A 24,058-nucleotide genomic window follows, 5' to 3' on the forward strand; every position below is an offset into this window, starting at 1 on the left:
CCCCCAAATTCTCCCCATCCTCCTCCTCCCACGACCCCCAGCCCCCTCCCCGTCCTTCCTCCCCCTCGCGCCCGCCCCCAGTCCTACCAGTCCTTGCAGGGCAAAGCCCCACTTCAAGCTTTCAACCCGCAGCAAAGGGGGCAGTTGAGTGTGGGGGCTGCTAGGGCCCGTCTCCCCTTTCCCCCCAACTCCCCCCGCGACCCCCAGCGCCCTGCCCCACCTTCCTCCCCCCCCCCAACCCTACCGTTCCTTGGCCCAGTGAAGCCCCCGCCCCCCATCAAACTGTCAACCTGCAGCAAAGGGGGAAGTTGAGTCTGGGGGCTGCTAGGGCCCGCCTCCCCTTCCCCTCATCCTCCTCCCACGACCCCCTGCCCCCTCCCCCACCTTCCTCGGCCCCCCCCCCAATTCTACCGGTCCTTGGCCCAGCGAAGCCCCCCCCCCCCCACAATTAAGCTTTCAACCTGCAGCAGAGGGGGGGGGGTGCTAGGGCCCGCCTCCCCTTCCCCCCCATTCCCCCCATCCTCCTCCCACGACCCCCAGCCCCCTCCTCCACCTTCCCCCCCCCAATCCTACCGGTCCTTGGCCCAGTGAAGCCCCCCGCCCCCCATCAAGCTGTCAACCCGCAGCAAAGGGGGAAGTTGAGTCTGGGGGATGCTAGGCCCACCCCCCATTAAGCTGTCAACCCGCAGCAGAGGGGGAAGTTGAGTGTGGGGGCTGCTAGGGCCCGGCCCCCCTGCCCCCCAATTCCCCCATCCTCCTCCCCCACCTTCCTCCTCCTCCTCCTCCTCCTCCCCCCAAATCCTACCGGTCCTTGACACAGTGAAGCCCCCCCCCCCACCCCATTAAGCTGTCAACCCGCAGCAGAGGGGGAAGTTGAGTGTGGGGGCTGCTAGGGCCCGCCTCCCCTTCCCCCCCATCTCCCCCCTTCCTCCCTCCCTCCCTCCCTCTCTCCCTCCTCCTCCTCCTCCTCCATCGTCCCTGTCCATCCTGTGGGTGCAGGGCGGGGCGGGCCCAGCCCCCGCCCCCCGCCCCCCAACCCCGGGCACCTGGGCCTGGACGGACAGGCCTCCTCCTCCTCCCTTCTTCCTCCTCCTCCTCCTCCTCCTCCTCCTCCTCCTCCTGCGGCGGCGGTGGTGGGAGAGACCACCGGGATCGGGAGGACCACCGCACCGGCACGAGGGAGGAGGGAGGAGGACCAGGAGGAGAGGACCACCACCACCACCATCACCACCACCACCCCCGTCACCACCACCACCACCACCGGCGGGATCGGGAGGAGCGGGGCTCCTGCGGGCGGTCGGGCCGAGCCATGGCCGATGAAGGAGAGGATGAGATACAATTCCTCAGAACTGTGAGCCCCGAGCGTGTTGTGTGTGTGTGTGTGTGTGTGTGTGTGTGTGGTTTGTGTGCGTCTGTCCGTGCGGGTCCGGGGCTTTGGGGGTCAGTGTGTGCCTCTGAGTGCGGCCCTGTGGGTTTGGGTGTCAGTGTCTGCGTCTGTCTGTCTGTGTCAGTGTGTGTCCGTGGGTGCGTCTGTGGGTCCGTGTCCGTGTGTGTGTCTGTGCGCCAGTGTGTGTTTGTGTGTGTGCGGGCCGGTGTGTGTCTGCGCCCGCGCCCGTGTGTCTGTGCGTGTCAGTAGGTGTCTTTGCGGGTCAGTGTGCATTTGTGTGTGTGCGTGCTCGTGTCAGTGTGTGTCTGCGCGCGTGTGTGTCTGTGCGTGTCAGTGGGTGTCTTGGTGGGTCAGTGTGCATTTGTGTGTGTGTGCGCGCGTGTCAGTGCGTGTCTGCGCGCCTGTGTGTCTGTGTGTGTCAGTGTGCATTTGTGTGTGTGTGTGTGTGTGTGCGCGCGCGCGCGTGTCAGTGTGTGTCTGCGCGCCTGTGTGTCTGTGCGTGTCAGTGGGTGTCTTTGGGGGGTCAGTGTGCATTTGTGTGTGTGTGTGCGCGCGTGTCAGTGTGTGTCAGTGGGTGTCTTTGTGGGCCAGTGTGCATTTGTGTGTGTGTGTCGGTGTCTGTGTGTGCGCCAGTATGTGCCCGTGTGCGTGTGTGTGTGTGTGTATCTGTGTGTGCCAGTATATATATATTTGTGTGTCAGTGTCTGTGTGTGTCTCTGTGTGTGTGTCCGTGTGTGTATCTATGTGTGTGTCAGTGTGTGTGTGTGTGTGTGTGTGTGTGTGTGTGTGTGTGTGTGTCTGTGTCCCCATGTGTGCGTGTGTCTGCGGGTGTGACCCGGGGGGAGCACGGCCCGGGGCCAAAGCCGGCTCCCGGTGGGGGGCGGAGGGGATGCGGGGGATGCAGGGTGTGTGTGTGTGTGTGTGTGTGTGTGTGTGTGTGTGTGTGTGTGTGTGTGTGTGTGTGTGTGTGTGCTCGTGCGCCCCCTCCTCCCCATCCCCCTGGTCCCCGCGGGGGTCGGGGGTCCGGATGGAGGAGGAGGAGGAGGAGGAGGAGGAGGAGGAGGAGGGGGCTCCCCATCTCCCTCCGCCCCCCCAGGCCCAATTCCCTCCTATTCCCTCCGATTCCATCCATCCGATCGATCCCAAAGGATTTAGGGAGCCGAAGCAGCCTGGCCTAGCGGCAAGAGCCCGGCCTTGGCAGTCGGAAGGCCTGGGTTCGAATCCCGGCCCCGCCACTTGTCAGCTGGGTGACCTTGGGCCCGTCGCTTCTCCGGGCCTCAGTTTCCTCACCTGTCAAATGGGGATGAAGACTGGGAGCCCCCCCCCCCCCCCCCCCGGGGGACAACCTGGTGGCCCGGTAGCTCCCCGAGCGCTCAGATCAGTGCTCGGCTCGTAGTAAGCAGCCGGGTTTAGTGGAAAGAGCCCGGGCTTGGGGTCAGAGGCCGTGGGTTCTAATCCCGGCTTCTTCAATTGTCTGCTGTGTGACCTTGGGAAAGCTACTTCACTTCTCCGGGCCTCAGTGACCTCGTGTGGAGAATGGGGATGAAGACTGGGAGCCCCCCGGGGAACAACCTGGTGGCCTCGTAGCTCCCCGAGCACTTAGAACAGTGCTCGGCTCGTAGTAAGCAGCCCGGGCTTCGGGTCAGAGGCCGTGGGTTCTAATCCCGGCTTCTTCAATTGTCTGCTGTGTGACCTTGGGCAAGCTACTCAGACTGTGAGCCCACTGTTGGGTAGGGACTGTCTCTATATGTTGCCAACTTGTACTTCCCAAGCGCTTAGTACAGTGCTCTGCACACAGTAAGCGCTCAATAAATATGAATGATTGATTCTCCGGGCCTCAGTGACCTCATCTGTCAAATGGGGGTGAAGACCGTGAGCCCCACGTGGGACAACCTGATTACCTTGTATCCCCCCCCAGCGCTTAGAACGGTGCCTGGCACGTAGTAAGCGCTTAACAAATACCAACAGTACTATTACGATTATTAGCAATTGCTAACTGTGTGCAGAGCACTGTACTAAGCGCTCAGGAAGTACAATACAGTGAGAGAGAGAGACGATCCCTGCCCGCAACGGGCCTACAGTCTAGGGGAAGAGGGGCAGACCCTCTCTCAGCCCCTACCCCCGGCATGAGGCCACAGACCCCGAAACTTTCCGGTGGGTCAGCATCGACTGGCCCTTGCCCAGGGAAATAATAATAATAATAATAGTAATAATAATAATAATAATAATAGCATTTATTAAGTGCTTACTATGTGCAAAGCACTGTTCTAAGCACCGGGGAGCTTACAAGGTAATCAGGCTGTCCCACGGGGAGCTCACAGTCTTCATCCCCATTTGACATGCTTCCTGCCCTCAAGAAGCTTACAATCCGTTTTTCTTTTAATGGTATTTGTTAAGCGCTTACTATGTGCCAAGCCCTGTTCTAAGCGCTGGGGTACGTACTAGGTAATCGGGTTGTCCCACGGGGGGCTCCCAGTCTCCATCCCCATTTCGCAGATGAGGGAACTGAGGCTCAGAGAAGTGAAGTGACCTGCTCAAAATCCCACAGCTGACCAGGGGCGGAGCCGGGATTTGAACCCATGACCTTTGACGCCCGGGCTCAGTGATGTGAGGAGCTCTCTGTGTTAAAGGCTTGGGAGAGTAAAATCCACGATCTAGACTGTAAGATCGTCGTGGGGGGGGGAATGTGTCGGTTTTGTTGTTCGATTGTGCCCTTCCAAGCGCTCAGTACAGTGCTCGGCACACAGTAAGCGCTCAATGGATACGATTGAATGAAGGAACACAAAATGCCTCCTCCTCAGTGACGGTGGGAGCCGGGTGGCTAAGGGGAAAGGGTGGAGAGGAAAAACTCGCGGCGTGACGGGGAAGAGACAGAGTCTAAGGGGTCAGGAGACCTGAGTTCTAATCCCAGCTCTGGCGTTGTCCTGCTGTGTGACCTTGGACAGGTCACTTCACTTCTCGGGGCCCTGAAAATTGGGGTTACTCTAGCCTCTCTCTCTTCGCCTCCAAGACCATGTGCCATAGGGACTGTTGGATGTGATTCCCCCCATTCATTCAATTGAAGCGGCGTGGCTCGGCGGGAAGAGCCCGGGCTTTGGACTCAGAGGTCATCATCATCATCATCATCATCAATCGTATTTATTGAGCGCTTACTATGTGCAGAGTACTGTACTAAGCGCTTGGGAAGTACAAATTGGCAACGTATAGAGACGGTCCCTACCCATCAGTGGGCTCACAGTCTAAAAGGGGGAGACAGAGAACGAAACCAAACATACTAACAAAATAAAATAAATAGAATAGATATGTACAAATAAATAAATAAATAAATAAATAAATAAATAGAGTAATAAATATGTACAAACATATATATATATATATATATATATATATATACAGGTGCTGTGGGGAAGGGAAGGAGGTAAGATGGGGGGATGGGTCATGGGTCATGGGTTCCAATCCCGGCGCCGCCGCTTGTCAGCGGTGTGACTCTGGGCGAGTCGCTTCACTTCTCTGGGCCTCAGTGACCTCATCTGGAAAATGGGGATGAAGACTGTGAGCCCCCCGTGGGACAGCCTCATCCCCTTGGAACCTCCCCAGCGCTTAGAACGGTGCTTTGCGCATAGTAAGCGCTTAACAAATGCCATCATTATTATTCAGTCGTATTTATTGAGCGCTGTGTGCAGAGCGCTGTACCAAGCGCTTGGACCCCCGCACGTAGCTTGGAATCAATAAAGACATTTATTGCTCACTTACTGTGTGCGGAGCACTGAACTAAGTGCTTGGGAAAGCCCCAAACAACAAAGTTCATTCATTCAGTCGTATTTATTCATTCATTCATTCAATCGTATTTATTGAGCGCTTACTATGTGCAGAGCACCGTACTAAGCGCTTGGGAAGTCCAAGTTGGCAACATATAGAGACAGTCCCTACCCAACAGTGGTCTCCCAGTCTAGAAGGGGGAGACAGAGAACAAAACCAAACATATAAACCAAATAAAATAAATAGAATAAATATGTACAACTTCACTTATCGCTGACTGTGTGCAGAGCACTGTACCAAGCGCTTGGACCCCCGCACGTAGCTTGGAATCAATAAAGGCATTTATTGCTCACTTGCTGTGTGCGGAGCACTGAACTAAGTGCTTGGGAAAGCCCCAAACAACAAAGTTCATTCATTCAATCGTATTTATTGAGCGCTTACTGTGTGCAGAGCACTGTACCAAGCGCTTGGACCCCAGCACGTAGTTTGGAATCAATAAAGACATTTATTGCTCACTTACTGTGTGTGGAGCACTGAACTAAGTGCTTGGGAAAGCCCCAAACAACAAAGTTCATTCATTCAATCGTATTTATTGAGCGCATACTGTGTGCAGAGCACTGTACCAAGCGCTTGGACCCCCGCACGTAGCTTGGAATCAATAAGGACATTTATTGCTCACTTGCTGTGTGCAGAGCACTGAACTAAGTGCTTGGGAAAGCCCCAGACAACAAAGTTCATTCATTCAATCGTATTTATTCATTCATTCATTCATTCAATCGTATTTATTGAGCGCTTACTATGTGCAGAGCACCGTACTAAGCGCTTGGGAAGTCCAAGTTGGCAACATATAGAGACAGTCCCTACCCAACAGTGGTCTCACAGTCTAGAAGGGGGAGACAGAGAACAAAACCAAACATATAAACCAAATAAAATAAATAGAATAAATATGTACAACTTCACTTATCGCTGACTGTGTGCAGAGCACTGTACCAAGCGCTTGGACCCCCGCACGTAGCTTGGAATCAATAAAGGCATTTATTGCTCACTTGCTGTGTGCGGAGCACTGAACTAAGTGCTTGGGAAAGCCCCAAACAACAAAGTTCATTCATTCAATCGTATTTATTGAGCGCTTACTGTGTGCAGAGCACTGTACCAAGCGCTTGGACCCCAGCACGTAGTTTGGAATCAATAAAGACATTTATTGCTCACTTACTGTGTGTGGAGCACTGAACTAAGTGCTTGGGAAAGCCCCAAACAACAAAGTTCATTCATTCAATCGTATTTATTGAGCGCATACTGTGTGCAGAGCACTGTACCAAGCACTTGGACCCCCGCACGTAGCTTGGAATCAATAAGGACATTTATTGCTCACTTGCTGTGTGCAGAGCACTGAACTAAGTGCTTGGGAAAGCCCCAGACAACAAAGTTCATTCATTCAATCGTATTTATTGAGCGCTTACTGTGTGCAGAGCACTGTACCAAGCGCTTGGACCCCCGCACGTAGCTTGGAATCAATAAAGGCATTTATTGCTCACTTGCTGTGTGCGGAGCACTGAACTAAGTGCTTGGGAAAGCCCCAAACAACAAAGTTCATTCATTCAATCGTATTTATTGAGCGCTTACTGTGTGCAGAGCACTGTACCAAGCGCTTGGACCCCCGCACGTAGCATGGAATCAATAAAGGCATTTATTGCTCACTTACTGTGTGCGGAGCACTGAACTAAGTGCTTGGGAAAGCCCCAAACAACAAAGTTCATTCATTCAATCGTATTTATTGAGCGCTTACTGTGTGCAGAGCACTGTACCAAGCGCTTGGACCCCCGCACGTAGCTTGGAATCAATAAAGGCATTTATTGCTCACTTACTGTGTGCGGAGCACTGAACTAAGTGCTTGGGAAAGCCCCAAACAACAGAGTTCATTCATTCAATCGTATTTATTCATTCATTCATTCATTCAATCGTATTTATTGAGCGCTTACTATGTGCAGAGCACCGTACTAAGCGCTTGGGGAGTCCAAGTTGGCAACATCTAGAGACGGTCCCTACCCAACAGCGGGCTCACAGTCTAGGAGGGGGAGACAGGGAACAAAACAAAATGTATAAACCAAATAAAATAAATAGAATAAATATGTACAACTTCACTTATCGCTTACTGTGTGCAGAGCACTGTACCAAGCGCTTGGACCCCAGCATGTAGTTTGGAATGAATAAAGACATTTATTGCTCACTTACTGTGTGCGGAGCACTGAACTAAGTGCTTGGGAAAGCCCCAAACAACAAAGTTCACTCATTCAATCGTATTTATTGAGCGCTGACTGTGTGCAGAGCACTGTACTAAGCTCTTGGCAATCAATCAATCAATCAATCGTATTTATTGAGTGCTTACTGTGTGCAGAGCACTGTACTAAGCGCTTGGGAAGTCCAAGTTGGCAACATATAGAGACGGTCCCTACCCAACCGTGGGCTCACAGTCTAAAAGGGGGAGAGTTGGTAGACACAATCCGTGCCCGTGAGGAGTTTACAGTTTAGAGGGGGAGACGCACATTAAAATTATAGGTGGGGAAAACAGTAATCAAGATATTTACAAAATCGCCGTGGGGCTGGGATCAGAAGCAGCGTGGCCTAGCGGCAAGAGCACGGAGACAGAGGACCTGGGTTCTAATCCCGACTCTTCTGTGACCTTGAGCTAGTCACGTAACTTCTCTGTGCCTCAGTTTCCTCACCTGTAAAATAGGGATTAAGACCGTGAGTCCCACGTGGGGCAGGGACTGTGTCCAACCTGATTACCTCGTCTCTACCCCAGTGCTTAGTACAGCGCCTGGCACATAGGAAGCGCTTAACAAGTGCTACTGTTATTATTATTATTAGCCAAGTGGGTAGATGACCCAGAGGGGAAGGCAAAAGGCTGTAATTCTTATTATTAGTCATTCATTCATTCATTCAATCGGATTTATTGAGTGTTTACTGTGTGCAGAGCGCTGTACTAAGCGCTTGGGAAGGAAAAGTCGGCAACATATAGAGGCGGCCCCTACCCGACAACAGGCTCACAGTCTAGAAGGGGGAGAGTTGGTAGACACAATCTGTACCCGTGAAGAGTTTACAGCTTAGAGGGGGAGACACACATTAAAATTATAGGTGGAAAAAACAGTAGAATATCAAGATATTTACAGAATCGCTGTGGGGCTGGGGTCGGGAGCAGCATGGCCCAGTGGAAAGAGCACGGAGACAGAGGACCTGGGTTCTAATCCTGGCTCTGCTGTGACCTTGAGCTAGTCACGCAATAATAATAATAATAATAATAATGTTGGCATTTGTTAAGCGCTTACTATGTGCAAAGCACTGTTCTAAGCGCTGGGGTAGATACAAGGAGATCAGGTTGTCCCATGAGGGGCTCCCAGTCTTCATCCCCATTTTCCAGATGAGGGAACTGAGGCCCAGAGAAGTGAAGTGACCTGCCCAAAGTCACCCAGCTGACAAGTGGCGGGGCCGGGATTTGAACCCGTGGCCTCTGACTCCAAAGCCCGGGCTCTTTCCACTGAGCCACGCTGCTGTGCCTCAGTTTCCTCATCTGTAAAATAGGGATTAAGGCTGTGAGTCCCACGTGGGACAGGGACTGTGTCCAACCTGATTACCTCATCTCTACCCCACTGCTTAGTACAGCGCCTGGCACATAGGAAGCGCTTAACAAGTGCTACTATTATTATTATTATTATTATTAGCCAAATGGATAGATGATCCAGAATGGAAGGCAAAATACTGCAATTCTTCTTATTAATCATTCATTCATTCATCCAGTCGTATTTATTGAGCACTTACTGTGTGCAGAGCACTGGACTGAGCGCTTGGGAAGTCCAAGTCGGCAACACATAGAGACGGTCCCTACCCGACAACGGACTCACAGTCTAGAAGCGGGAGACGGACGACAAAACAAAACCTGTGGACAGGTGTCAAGTCATCAGAATAAATAGAAGTAAAGCTAGATGCACATCATTAACAAAATAAATAGAACAGTAAATATGTAATCCATCATGCAGCATTCATGACGGATAGCAGTGACTCCCAGCGCTTAATCCGGCGCTTGGTATATAGTAAGCGCTTAACAAATAGTATCATTATTGTTCTATTCTTCTTCTTCTATTATTCTTCTAGACTGTGAGCCCACTGTTGGGACGGAATTGTCTCTATCTGTTGCCGAATGGTACTTTCATCATCATCATCATCAATCGTATTTATTGAGCGCTTACTGTGTGCAGAGCACTGGACTGAGTGCTTGGGAAGTCCAAGTCGGCAACATATAGAGACGGTCCCTACCCGACAACGGACTCACAGTCTAGAAGCGGGAGACGGACGACAAAACAAAACCTGTGGACACGTGTCAAGTCATCAGAATAAATAGAAGTAAAGCTAGATGCACATCATTAACAAAATAAATAGAACAGTAAATATGTAATCCATCATGCAGCATTCATGACGGATAGCAGTGACTCCCAGCGCTTAATCCGGCGCTTGGTATATAGTAAGCGCTTAACAAATATTATCATTATTGTTCTATTCTTCTTCTTCTATTATTCTTCTAGACTGTGAGCCCACTGTTGGGACGGAATTGTCTCTATCTGTTGCCGAATGGTACTTTCATCATCATCATCATCAATCGTATTTATTGAGCGCTTACTGTGTGCAGAACACTGTACTAAGCGCTTGGGAAGTACAAATCGGCAACATTCGGTGCTCCGCACACAGTCAGCGCTCAATAAATACGATTGAAAGAATGACTATTCAGATAATAATACCTCATCAAGGCCCCTTTAGCTTAGGGCAGCTTTTGAGCTTGTTAAGAATACAGCACGAACGTGGCGAACTGTCCCAAACCTTTCCTCTCGACTGAGGCGTTTTATCAGGCCCCGACGGGGGGAATTTAATTCATTTTGTTTCGGCTTTTAGTTCGAAGAGGGTCGGGCCTACTCCCGTCTCCTCCCGCGGATGCTTATGTTCGTTTTGCTCCCTCCGATCCGCCAAACTAGCCCTCTTCCTCCCTTGTTTGAAAAACCAATGGCTACCTAATCATCATCATCATCAATCGTATTTATTGAGCGCTTACTGTGTGCAGAGCACTGTACTAAGCGCTTGGGAAGTACAAGTTGGCAACATGTAGAGATGGTCCCTACCCAACAGTGGGCTCACAGTCTAAAAGGGGGAGACATCATCATCATCAATCATCAACCGTATTTATTCATCATCATCATCATCAATAGTATTTATTGAGCCCTTACTGTGTGCAGAGCACTGTACTAAGTGCTTGGGAAGTACAAGTTGGCAACATATAGAGACAGTCCCTACCCAGCAGTGGGCTCACAGTCTAAAAGGGGGGAGACTAATGCAGTGAAGAGTCAAGGGTAGTGAGAAGCTTAGATCTTTAGAAGCAGCAGCGTGGTTCGATGGAAAGAGCCCGGGCTTTGGAGTCAGAGGTCATGGGTTCGAATTCCGACTCCGCCACATGTCTGCTGTGTGACCTCGGGCGAGTCACTTAGCTTCTCTGAGCCTCAGCTACCTCATCTGTAAAACGGGGATTAAGACTGTGAGCCCCACATGGGACAACCTGATCAGCTTGTATTCCTCCCAGTGCTTAGAACAGTGCTCTGCACATAGTAAGCGCTTAACAAATGCCAACATTATTATATTATTATTATTCAAAGCCCTTCTGAGAGCTCACCTCCTCCGGGAGGCCTTCCCAGACTGAGCCCCCCCTTTTTTCCTCTCCCTTCCTCCCTCTCTAACTTACCCCCCTTCCCCTCCCCACAGCACTGGCATATATTTGTACGTATTTATTACCCTACCTATTTTATTAATGATGTGTATATAGCAATCATTTCATTTATTCTGATGGTATTGACACCTGGCTACTTGTTTCGTTGTCTGTCTCCCCCCTTCTAGACCATGAGCCTGTTGCGGGCTAGGGGCCGTCTCTTTCAGTTGCCCATTTGGAGTTCCCAAGCGCTTAGTCCAGTGCTCTGCACACACGAAGCGCTCAATAAATACGACAGACTGAACCAACGGCTTGGCTATTTCAGAAGGTCTGGGCACCCCGCCGCGGTTTCCGCCTTAAAGCTGAGCTTAGTACAGTGCTCTGCACACAGTAAGCGCTCAATAAATATGATTGAATGAATGAGCTCAGACAGAGGCAGGGTGATCGGAAGACGTAATGGAGGTTGAGGCCTTTACGTGCCTTTCGGGACATATAAAGTAATGCCAACGGCTCGGGCATTCGCCCGAGACCCGCAGAGCGAGATAAAATTCCCGATAACGCGGTCCTGGCTGCCGGGGAGACGGAGCAGGCCGGGATTAGCCTTTCCAAACTCTCAGGTGATGACAAGGTGTCGCTTTGAAGGGCAAGGGAGGGTTAGAAAAGACCCCGGAAGGACACAGTCGACCTTTTCCCATCATTAGTGACCTTCTGATACAACGTCCTCTTCTCGTCAGAAGCCCCGGGTTCTCATCCTGCTCCCCCACTTGCCTGCTGTGAGACCCTGGGCAAGTCACTGAATCATAAGTGACTTATGATTCAGTCCCCCTTCTAGACTGGGAGCCCACTGTCGGGTAGGGACCATCTCAACTTGGACTTCCCAAGCGCTTAGTACAGTGCTCTGCACACAGTAAGCGCTCAACAAATACGATTGAATGAATGAATGAATGAATGAATAATGACGGCATTGGGTTTACTATGTGCCAAGCACCGTTCTAATGATGATGATGGTACCTGCTAAGCGCTTACTATGCATCAAGCACTGTTCTAAGCGCTAGGGGGGAAGCAGTGTAGCTCAGTGGAAAGAGCACGGGCTTGAGAGTCAGAGGTCATGGGTTCAAATCCCGGCTCCGCCACTTGCCAGCTTTGTGACCTTGGGCAAGTCACTTAACTTCTCTGGGCCTCAGTTCCTTCATCTGTAAAATGGGGATTAAGACTGTGAGCCCCACGTGAGACAACCTGATCACCTTGTATCCCCCCAGCGCTTAGAACAGTGCTTTGCACATAGTAAGCGCTTAATAAATGCCATCATTATCATTATTATTATTGTCAGCTGTGTGACCTTGGGCAAGCCACTTAGCTTCTCTGTGCCTCAGTTCCCTCATCTGTAAAATGAGATGAAGACTGTGAGCCCCCCGTGGGACAACCTGATCACCTTGTATCCCCTCCAGCGCTTAGAACAGTACTTTGCGCATAGGAAGCGCTTAACAAATACCACCATGATTATTATTATTATACAAGGTCATCAAGTTGTCTCACATGGGGCTCCCAGTCTTCACCCCCATTTTCCAGGTGAGGAAACTGAGGCCCAGAGAAGTGAAACGACTTGCCCAGTGTCACACGGCAGACAAGTGGCAGAGCGGGGATTCGAACCCATGACCTCTGACTCCCAAGCCCGGGCTCTTTCCCCTGAGCCACACTGCTGATTAGTATCCCCAAGCTCCGTCCCTCCTCTTGGCTTGAGAAAGAATCACGTGGGAGGGTTGGGGTTAGCTAGTTCCAGCCAGGTGGGTGGTATTTAATAATAATAAATAATAATAATGGCATTTGTTAAGCGCTTACTATGTGCCAAGCACTGTTCTAAGCGCTGGGCTGGTGGGGGGGGGATCCAAGGTGATCAGGTTGTCCCACGTGGGGCTCACGGTCTTGAAGCCCCGTTTTCCAGATGAGGTCACTGAGGCCCACAGAAGTGAAGTGACTTGCCCAGTGTCACACAGCAGACAGGTGGCAGAGCCGGGATTCGAACCCGTGACCTCTGACTCCCAAGCCCGGGCTCTTTCCACTGAGCCACGCTGCTTGCCAAAGGCGCAGAACACTGTACTAAGCTCTTGGGAGAGCGCAACAAAGTCAGATGACAGAATCCCTGTTCTTTGGGAATTTACAGTCTAGCAAATCCATTTGTCTATTAAATTCTATTTCAATCAATCACTCAATCGATCGTATTTATTGAGCGCTTACTGTGTGCAGAGCACTGTACTAAGTGCTTGGGAAGTCCAAGTTGGCAACATATGGAGACGGTCCCTACTCAACAGTGGGCTCACAGCCTAGAAGGGGGAGACAGAGAACAAAACCAAACATATGAACAAAATAAAATAAATAGAATAGATATGTACAAGGAAAATAAATAGAATAATAAATATGTACAAACATATATACATATATACAGGTGCTGTGGGGAAGGGAAGGAGTTAAGGCAGGGGGGATGGAGAGGGGGAGGAGGGGGAGAGGAATCAATCAATCAATCAATTGTATTTATTGAGCGCTTACTGTGTGCAGAGCACTGTACTAAGTGCTTGGGAAGTACAAATTGGCAACATCATCATCATCAATCGTATTTATTGAGCGCTTACTGTGTGCAGAGCACTGTACTAAGCGCTTGGGAAGTCCAAGTTGGCAACATCTAGAGCCGGTCCCTACCCAACAGCGGGCTCACAGTCTAGAAGGGGGAGACAGAGAACAAAACCAAACATATTAAGAAAATAAAATAATTCGTGCTTCTGGGAGCTTTTTGGGCAAAAAATTCCACACGCAGACTGTTCTCTATGGCACTGTCCAATATTCAGTTGGCACGCGGATGATTTTCTGGTACCCGGAGGGCATCAGGGAACCCAAGGAGGTTGAATGTTTGTGTCCGTCTCCCTGGTAGGAGTGTAAGGGAATGTGTGTGTCTTGTGCTTCCGTTGTCCTTCCCCAAGCGCTTCGCGCAATGCACTGCGCCCGTTGGACGCTCATTAAATAGCGTTTCTAGGACTACTTGTCATTTTGTATTGCTTGGTTGGGACCTCCCGAACCAGAGTCTTGGAGAGAGCGGTGTCCAGTGGAGGTAAATTGAGAAAACAGGATGGCTCTGTGGCTAGATCCCGAGCTTGGGAGTCGGAAGGGCCTGGGTTCTAATCCTCCTCTGCCACTCGTCCGCTGTGTGTGACCTTGGGCCAGTCACTTAACTCCACTGTGCCCGATTCCCTCGTCTGTAAAAGGGGGATTAAGACTATGAGCCACACGTGGGACAACCTGATCACCTTGTATCCCCCCCAGTGCTTAGAACAGTGCTTCGCACATAGTAAGCGCTTAACAAAATGCCATCATTATTATTATTATTATTCTTAAGGTGCGTGGTGCATAATAAGTGCTTAACAGATATGCTCTGCACACAGTAAGCGCTCAATAAATATGATTGAATGAATGAATGAATGAATGAAATACCACAATTATTATTATCGTGTCCGTCTTGGGGTGTGCTGGGACACTAGGAACGATGAAATCCACCATCCTGAAGTCAAAAAAAGCCCGGGAGAGAGCCCGGGGTTTGCAGTCAGAGGTCATGGGTTCAAATCCTGGCTCTGCCGATTGTCAGCTGTGTGACTTTGGGCAAGTCACTTCACTTCTCTGGGCCTCAGTTCCCTCTTCTGGAAAACGGGGATTAAGACTGTAAGCCCCCCGTGGGACAACACGATTGCCTTGTAACCTCCCCAGTGCTTAGAACAGTGCTTTGCACATAGTAAGCGCTTAATAAATGCCATTATTATTATTATTATTAATAATAATAAATAAAACGTGGAGAGCAGGTCAGAAATGTCTGTCTTTGATGCCACTATCCCAGCCTCAGAGATTTATCCCTCTACCCCACCGATTTTTTATTTTTTATTTTTTAATGTTTCAGAGTGGGCGATTGGATAGACCCAGAAAGTTTTGCTCAACCCATCTGTCCAGCCCAGTCCGGTCCAATCCAATCTGTACAGTATTTAAAAATACATTTCTGTGTCGTTCCCCTACTTCTTGTGATCTCGAGCTTCGCATGTCGTAAGCGTTTAACAAATGCCATCATTATTATAATCAGGGAGGCAGCGCGTGGCTCGGTGGAACGAGCCCGGGCTCGGGAGTCGGAGGTCAGGAGTTCTAATCCCGGCTCCGCCACATAATGATGGTATTTATTAAGCTCTTACTATGTGCACAGCACTGTTCTAAGCACTGGGGAGGTTACAAGGTGATCAGGTTGTCCCACATGGGGCTCACAGTCTTCATCCCCATTTTCCAGGTGAGGGAACTGAGGCCCAGAGAAGTGCAGTGACTTGCCCAGAGTCACACAGCTGACAAGTGGCAGAGCCGGGATTTGAACCCATGACCTCTGACTCCAAAGCCCGGGCTCTTTCCACTGAGTCACGGGTCTGCCGTGTGACCTTGGGCAAGTCTCTTCACTTCTCTGAGCCTCAGTTCCCTCATCGGTAAAATGGGGATGAAGACTGTGAGCCCCCCGGGGGACAACCTGAGCTCCTTGTGACCTCCCCAGTGCTTAGAACAGTGCTTTGCACATAGTAAGTGCTTAATAAATGTCATTATTATTTATTATTATTATTGTATAAGCCAGTTAGACTCATGAGATAATGCATCTGTATACATGTATATATGCTTGTATATATTTATTACTCTATTTATTTATTTATTTTTACTTGTACCTATCTATTCTATTTATTTTATTTTGTTAGTATGTTTGGTTTTGTTCTCCTGTCTCCCCCTTCTAGACTGTGAGCCCGCTGTTGGGTAGGGACCATCTCTATATGTTGCCAACTTGGACTTCCCAAGCGCTTAGTACAGTGCTCTGCACACAGTAAGTGCTCAATAAATACGACTGAATGAATGAATGAATGAATTAACTCTGTGTGGGGCATGGACTACGACCAACCTGATTATTGTGTATCTACCCTAGTGCTTAGTACAGTGCCTGCCACATAATAAGCGCTTAACTAATACCAAAAGAAAAAAGAATCAAAGGGAAAATAAAGCAACGACAAAACTGTTCGTTCATTCATTCATTCAGTTGTATTTATTGAGCACTTACGGTGTGCAGAGCACTGTACTAAGCGCTTGGGAAGTACAAGTCGGCAACACATAGAGACGGTCCCTACCCAACGACGGGCTCACAGCCTAGATGGGGGAGACAGACCACAAAACAAAACGTGTGGACAGGTGTCAAGTCGTCAGAATAAATAGAAATAAAGCTAGATGCGCATCATTAACAGAATAAATAGAATAGTAAATACGTACAAGTAAAATAGGGTAATAAATCCGTACAAATATATATACAGGTGCTGTGGGGAGGGGAAGGAAGTAGGGTGGGGGGGGGATGGGGAGGGGGAGAGGAAAAAGGGGGCTCAGTCTGGGAAGGCCTCCTGGAGGAGGTGAGCTCTCAGTAGGAGAGTAGTAGGATTCTGTTTATTTATTTATTTTACTTGTACATATCTATTCTATTTATTTTATTTTGTTAGTATGTTTGGTTTTGTTCTCTGTCTCTCCCTTTTAGACTGTGTGCCCACTGTTGGGTAGGGACTGTCTCTATTTGTTGCCAACTTGTTCTTCCCAAGTGCTTAGTTACAGTACTGTGCACACAGTAAGCGCTCAATAAATATGATTGATTGAATGATTGATTGATTCTACTAGTAGTAGTAGGATTCTTTCGGTAAGAAAGAATCCAAGCCAAAAATGAAAACGGAAATGACACAAGAGACCTGATGTCCATTCAAAGGTGAGAGTTGCTGAAGGGATAACCCATCAGGGTGTTTTCCTGAAGAAGGGTTGTTTTGGGGAGATTTTGAAGATGGGAAGAGGTTGTGGCGTAATGGAAAGACGGGAAGTTTTGGTAGAGCCCAGGTGTTATCCAGTCTCAATGACATTTAGAACCACCGAATGCTAATGAAGTTCCCTCGTCTTGGGATCTCTCTGGATTTTTTCCAAGATTACTGGCTTTCTGTGACGTGTCTCCTGTAAGAAGACTTGAGTGGGCTTTTGGGAGAAGCGATGTGGCCCAGTGATAAGAATAAGGTCCTGGGAGTCAGAGGACCTGGGTTCCAATCCTGACTCTGCCACTTGCCCGTTGAATGACTTTGGGCGAGTTGTTGAATTTCTCCGGGCCTCAGTTTCCTTTTCTATAAAATAGGGATGAAATATCTGTCTTTCAGCCTACTTAAATTATGAGCTCCATGTGGGGCAGGGACTGTGTCCAACCTGATTTTCTTGTAACTTCCCCAGAGCTTAGCGTAATGCCTAGCAAATTGTAAGTAGTTAACCAATACCACATTTATTATTATTATTAATAATAACTTATAATACGTTCCTATGCTATTACATCCGCCAGCAGAACGCTTTTTCATACCGTTGCCACCGATCGCCTCTGATCTGTATTAAATTCTGTAAAGTTGCAAAAACGCAAAGAAACAGGCAGTTCCGGGCAGCGCAGTCAACCTGGACCAATCTTTCTTCACGCATCAAATCCACGGGTGCCAACATGTAGATCGTGTTCTAATAATAATAATGATAGCATTTATTAAGCGCTTACTATGTGCAAAGCACTGTTCTAAGTGCTGGGGAGGTCACAAGGTGATCAGGTTGACCCACGGGGAGCTCACGGTCTTCATCCCCATTTTACAGATGAGGTAACTGAGGCCAAGAGAAGTGAAGCGACTTCAATCAATCAATCGTATTTATTGAGCGCTTACTGTGTGCAGAGCACTGTACTAAGCGCTTGGGAAGTACAAATTGGCAACATATAGAGACAGTCCCTACCCAACAGTGGGCTCACAGCCTAAAAGGGGGAGACAGGGAACAAAACCAAACATACTAACAAAATAAAATAAATAGAATAGATATGTACAAGTAAAATAAATAAATAAATAAATAGAGTAATAAATATGTACAAACATATATACATATATACAGGTGCTGTGGGGAAGAGAAGGAGGTTGGCAACATCTAGAGACGGTCCCTACCCAACAGTGGGCTCACAGTCTAGAAGGGGGAGACAGAGAACAAAACCAAGCATATTAACAAAATAAAATAAATAGAATAGATATGTACAAGTAGAATAAATAAATAAATAGAGTAATAAACAGAGTGTCTTGACGGGGCCAACCGTACTTGAAACGTCACCCAGAAACATGAAAATAGCGATTTGGCCCCGAGGGCCAGCCTCCTTGTGTCTTTCCAGAGCTTAGAACGGTGCTTGGCACATAGTAAGTGCTTAACAAATACCATCATCATCATTATTATTATTATTATTATCTTGAGCGGGTTGCTGGTAATTCCTCTCGGTTCTTGGTGAAGCTTATCTGCAATATCTGCCCCACAGCTACGGCTCTGGGCCTGGCTTACAACCGGCACCCGGGCTCTTTGAAATATTAACCTCGAATGCATTTAATGCTTTAATTTTCCAAAGTGCTTGCAACTTCTGGCAAACAGGCTCATTGTGGTATCTGATGGCAGAGCCTGGTTGTGACGACGGTCCAGCTTTTTTTTTTTCCTGATAGCATTTATTAAGCGCTTACCGTGTGCAAAGCACCGTTAAGCGCTGGGGAGGTTCCAAGGTGATGAGGTTGTCCCACGGAGGGCTCACAGTCTTCATCCCCATTTTCCAGGTGAGGGAACTGAGGCCCAGAGAAGTGCAGTGACTTGCCCCAAGTCACACAGCTGACAAGTGGCGGAGCCGGGATTTGAACCCGTGACCTCCGGCTCCAAAGCCCGGGCTCTTTCCACTGAGCCACGCTGCTTCTGATTAAGACTGTGAGCCCCACGTGGGACAACCTGATGACCTTGTACCTACCCCAGTGCTTAGAACAGTGCTTGGCACATAGTAAGCGCTTAACATATACCAACATTATTATTATTATTATTATTATTCTGTCGGAGGCGGAACTGACAGGGTCAAGGAACAGGAGGAGAGAACTGATTATTGCACTGCTGCCTGGGAACTTTGTTTTCCAGAACCACCTGGGAGTTTCCCCCTTCTATCATCATCATCATCAATCGTATTTATTGAGCGCTTACTGCGTGCAGAACACTGTACTAAGCGCTTGGGAAGTACAAATTGGCAACATATAGAGACAGTCCCTACCCAACAGTGGGCTCACAGTCTAAAAGGGGGAGACAAAACCAAACATACTAACAAAATAAAATAGACTGTGAGCCCGCTGTTGGGTAGGGACCGTCTCTATATGTTGCCAACTTGGACTTCCCAAACACTTAGTACAGCGCTCTGCGCACGGTAAGCGCTCAGTAAATATGAAAAATTAATTAATTAATTAATTTTAGCCAAGCGGCGAGATGGGGAGGAGATTTCCGGTTCAGGAGAGATAATTTTGGGTGGTGGGCTCTCTTTTCTTGCCTGCTGGGATACGCTCTTGTAGCCCTGACGAGTGTCCCTCTTCTTGCGTGGCCTGTGAGCGCACACGCTCAGAACTTTGTATTTCTAAGGAAGTGTGCGGGTATACTTACAATAGTCTTTGGGTATATGGAAGGCGATATTACATTAGGGTTTTTACCCTTTATTCATCCGATAGCATTTATTTTCATATCCTAGAGAGGCAGAATGGCCTAGTGGAAAGAGGTTGGGCCTTGGAGTCCGAAGAACCTTGGTTCTAATGCCGGCTCCTCCACGTGTCTGCTGCGTGACCCTGGGCAAGTCGCTTCACTTCTCTGTGCCTCAGTTACCTCATCTGGAAAATGGGGCTGAAGACAGTGAGCCCCATGTGGGACAACCTGATCACCTTGGATCTATCCCAGTGCTTATAATGGTGCTTTGCACATAGTAGGAGCTTAACAAATGCCATTCTTATTAGAGAAGCAGCGTGGCCCAGTGGAAAGAGCCCAGGCTTTGGAGTCAGAGGTCAGGGGTTCAAATCCCGGCTCCGCCAATTGTCAGTTGTGTGACTTTGGGCAAGTCACTTCACTTCTCTGTGCTTCAGTTACCTCATCTGTAAAATGGGGATTAAGAGGGTGAGCCCCACGTGGGACAACCTGATCACCTTGTAACCTCCCCAGCGCTTAGAACAGTGCTTTGCACATAAATAAATGCCAATCATTATTATTATTATTATTAACAGATACCAAAATTATTTATTTATTTTATTAGCTGGTATCTACCTCACCACTTAGTACAGTGCCTAACATGTAGTAAGCACTTAACAAATACCATAAGAAAATATCCATAATTTCATCTATTAATAGCCATGCCTGTCTCCCCCCGATCTATAAGCGTGTTGTGGGCAGGGAATGTGTCTATCAACTCTGTTGTATTGTGCTCTCCCAAGTGCCTAGTACAGTGCTGCGCACAGAGCAAATGCTCAATAAACCCTTCTAGTCCCTTGTGAGCCTGTTGTTGGTTAGGGACCGTCTCTATACGCGGTCCCAAGCGCATAGTACAGTGCTCTGCACACAGTAAGCGCTCAGTAAATACGATTGAATGAATAAATACGATGGATTGATTGACCAGCCTTGTAGATATTGGGGTCTGCTTTAGCTTCCCCTCTTTGCCTGCGATTTAAAACCGAACTTCTGGACTCAGGTTTGAAGAGCCAGGCAGCTGTCTAGGGCTACCACGATCTTTGTCAATATTCAGCTGGATCTGAGTCACCAGAGAAGTAGAAGGAAATCTGTCTCCTCGAGAGGCTTTGACAGTCCAGCGCAGACACAGCTCTCGTATGCCTCCGGAGTTTTGTGTATGTTGCGGGAATGATTTGTAACCAATTAAAGCTACATCTCTGCAGACCTCAGACTAAAACTGCGGCGTTTCCAAACTGGATGTGTTTTGTTTCGCTGCTTCATGGCGTTTGTGATTAAACAGCACAACTAACCTCAGAGCGGGCACATTTCATTAGGGTGTGTGGGAGAAATTCATATCTCTGCTGTCGTTGGGTTTTTTCTCGCCCTGACTCAAAAAGACCGCAGTGGCTGTGCACGTAGCTTGGAATGTCTTTGCGAGCAGGAGGCTCGGGAATAGTTTGCTTGATTCTCTGACAATTGGAGCCGAGATGGGGAAAATCTTGCAGTGGCAGGGTGGACCGCCCCCCGGAAGATGCGGATAAGTGCTCCCCGGGCCCGGCGGAGCTGAGATGGGGATTATCTTGCCGTGGCAGGGCGAACATTCCCTGTAAGAGGAGGATTAGTGCTCTCCAGGCCTAGCAGAGAGGGAGATCTTGCAGTGGCGTGGAAACCTCCCACGTAAGATGTGGATTAGTTCTCCCCAGGCTGCAGTGCTGGGCCGGGGAGATTTCAGCGGAGCGCTGCTGCGGGAAAGCTTGGAAAATGAAGCCGCGTGGGTTTCTAGGCAGACACGGCTCCCCTTGATTGCGGTCCCGACCCTGCGGGATCCCAGGTTGTTGGAGGAACTGGTTGGAACTGACCGCATAGCCGGCGTTGGGCTGTGACAGTCGAGCCTGTGGCAGAGGGCTTTACACACAGCCAGGGCTCGATAAATGCTATCGACCGACCGGCTTGGTAGATGTTGGGATCTGCTGTAGCTTCCCAGCTTTTCTCCGCCGGGAATTTCAAGCTCAACTTCTGGGCTGTCGAGCCTGTTGGAGAGCGATTCTGGGCCACGAAGCTCCCCACTAGACTGAAAGTTTGTCGTGGGCAGGGAATGTGTCTGTACTGTTCTAGCGGACTCTCCCAAGCGCTTAGTACGGTGCTCTGCACACATCGATAAATATGATGGAATGAATGAACAAACTTAGGGACGGGCCGATTGGCATTGGGATCGGCTGCCACTCTCTTGCGTCCGACCTCCCGGCTCACGTGGAACACCCTGGGTGGGGTTATTCTGGTGGTTTCTTTTAGACTGTGAGCCCACTCTTTTAGACTGTGAGCCCACTGTTGGGTAGGGACTGTCTCTATATGTTGCCAACTTGTACTTCCCAAGCGCTTAGTACAGTGCTCTGCACACAGTAAGCGCTCAATAAATACGATTGATGATGATGATGATGATGGTTTGGACCAGAGACTCCATCTCAGGCCCCTCTGGGGATCTGAAATGTCACTTAGAGGGAATCCGAGATTGAAAGCGGACGGGTTGGTCCAAATTACTTCCGAGGAAAGGATCTCCCTTTTTTTTTTTTTTGGGAAATAGTGTTCGTTAAGCACTTACTATGTTCCGGTCGCCGAACTAAGCGCTGGGGTAGATAGAAGCTCATCAGGAGGGACACGATCCGTGTCCCACGTGGGGCTCTCAGCTTTAATCTTCATTTTACAGAGAAAGGAACCGTGACCCAGAGAAGTGAAGCGACTCGCCCAACTCTGCGGTACTGTCCTCTTCCAAGCGCTTAGTACGGTGGTCTGCACACGGGAAACGCTCAATGAGTGCCGTATTGATTGATTGGTCCTTCATCTTAATCTGGAGAGGCGGATCAATCACCCGGCCTGACTTTCCCCACCGGTGACCCAGTGGAAACCTTGCCTTGTCCCTCTCCATCCCTGACTCTCCCCCGGTGACCCGGCACGGACCACCCGACTCTCCCCAAGTGACCCAGCATGGACCACCACGCCCCCGGCCCCCAAAACCCATCCATCATTATACGTGTCAGTCCCGACCACGTTTTCCTCGACCGAAATTAGAGTGCTGCGATGCAGGGCCAAAGGGGTGACTCGGAGCACAGCAGTGTGAGAAGAAACATATGTCTCCGTCCTTTTTCTCTCCAGAAGCATAATGAAGCCTAGACTTTGGGAAGGAGATCATTAGGTTATTATACTGTAGCACCCGCCCTGTGGGTTTGGGGCTAGGGATTATTTCCATTTTTTAGTGCCACTTGAGAGGCGCTTGTAATTTTATAGCCAATATAAGGGGTCTCCAGTCGTCGTGGGCAGGGAATGTGTCCGTTCCTTTCTCCTTATTTTGTTAGTATGTTTGGTTTCGTTCTCCGTCTCCCCCTTTAAGACTGTGAGCCCACTGTTGGGTAGGGACTGTCTCTAGATGTTGCCAACTTGGACTTCCCAAGCGCTTAGTACAGTGCTCTTTTATTGTCCTCTTTTATTCTCCCAGTAATAGTAACAATGAGATGGTATTTGTTAAGCACTTACTATGTGCCAAGCACTGTTCTAAGCACTGGGGAGGTGACGAGGTGATCAGGTTGTCCCACGTGGGGCTCACAGTCTTCATCCCCATTTTACAGGTGAGGGAACGGAGGCCCAGAGAATAATAATAATAATGATGGCATTTATTAAGCGCTTATTACGTGCAAAGCACTGTTCTAAGAGCTGGGGAGGCTACAAGGCGATCAGGTTGTCCCACGGGGGGCTCACAGTCTTCATCCCCATTTTCCAGATGAGGGAACGGAGGCACAGAGAAGTGAATCGACTTTCCCAGAGTCACAGAGCTGACAAGTGATGGAGCCGGGATTAGAACCCGTGACCTCTGACTCCCAAGCCCGTGCTCTTTCCATTGAGCCACGCTGCTTCTCCCAAGCACTCAGTACTGATGATGGCATTTATTAAGCGCTTACTCTGTGCAAAGCACCGTTCTAAGCGCTGGGGAGGTTACAAGGTGATCATGTTGTCCCACGGGGGGGGCCTCACAGTCTTAATCCCCATTTTCCAGATGAGGGGACTGAGGCACAGAGAAGTGAAGTGACTTGCCCAAAGTCACACAGCTGACAGTTGGCGGAGCCGGGATTTGAACCCATGACCTCAGACTCCAAAGCCCGGGCTCTCTCCACTGAGCCACGCTGCTTCTCCATGGTTGGAAAGGAGATGGGGATGCAGAGGTGGGGCAAAGAAGAAGTGGGAGGAAGGGGCTAAGCGTAGAGGAGGAAGGAGATGGGGTGCTCTGTACACAGTAAGCGCTCAATAAATACGATTGTCCGACTGACTCCCACCCCACCCGTCAGTCAATCGATCCTTTATTGAGCGCTTACTGTGTCTGGTTCTCGCCGGGGCCTGGAGAGCCACGACTGAGTCGGCAGGCAGGGGCGCAGCCCACGGTGAAGCCCCTGCACACGGGTCTTACGCGCAAGACCGCACACGGGTGAAAAAAAAATTATGGTATTTGTTAAGCGCTTACTATGTGCCAGGCCCCGTACTAAGCACGGGGTGGATACAAGCAAATTGGGTTGGACCCAGTCCCTGTCCCACATGGG

General features: G+C 49.4%; 1 protein-coding gene across 1 annotated transcript in view; it reads left to right on the forward strand.

The window, feature by feature from the left end:
- The first annotated feature begins 1,270 nt into the window (after positions 1–1,270).
- The window catches only part of RYR2 (ryanodine receptor 2), a 307,123-nt gene continuing 284,335 nt past the window's right edge, over positions 1,271–24,058 (forward strand). The window contains exon 1 of the mRNA XM_038761058.1: positions 1,271–1,351. Coding sequence (XP_038616986.1) covers positions 1,310–1,351 — 42 coding nt within the window. The 5' untranslated portion in view covers positions 1,271–1,309. The remainder of the gene's footprint in view (positions 1,352–24,058) is intronic.

The sequence above is a fragment of the Tachyglossus aculeatus genome, chromosome 19, assembly GCF_015852505.1.
Source record: "Tachyglossus aculeatus isolate mTacAcu1 chromosome 19, mTacAcu1.pri, whole genome shotgun sequence".
NCBI classification, from domain to species: domain Eukaryota; kingdom Metazoa; phylum Chordata; class Mammalia; order Monotremata; family Tachyglossidae; genus Tachyglossus; species Tachyglossus aculeatus.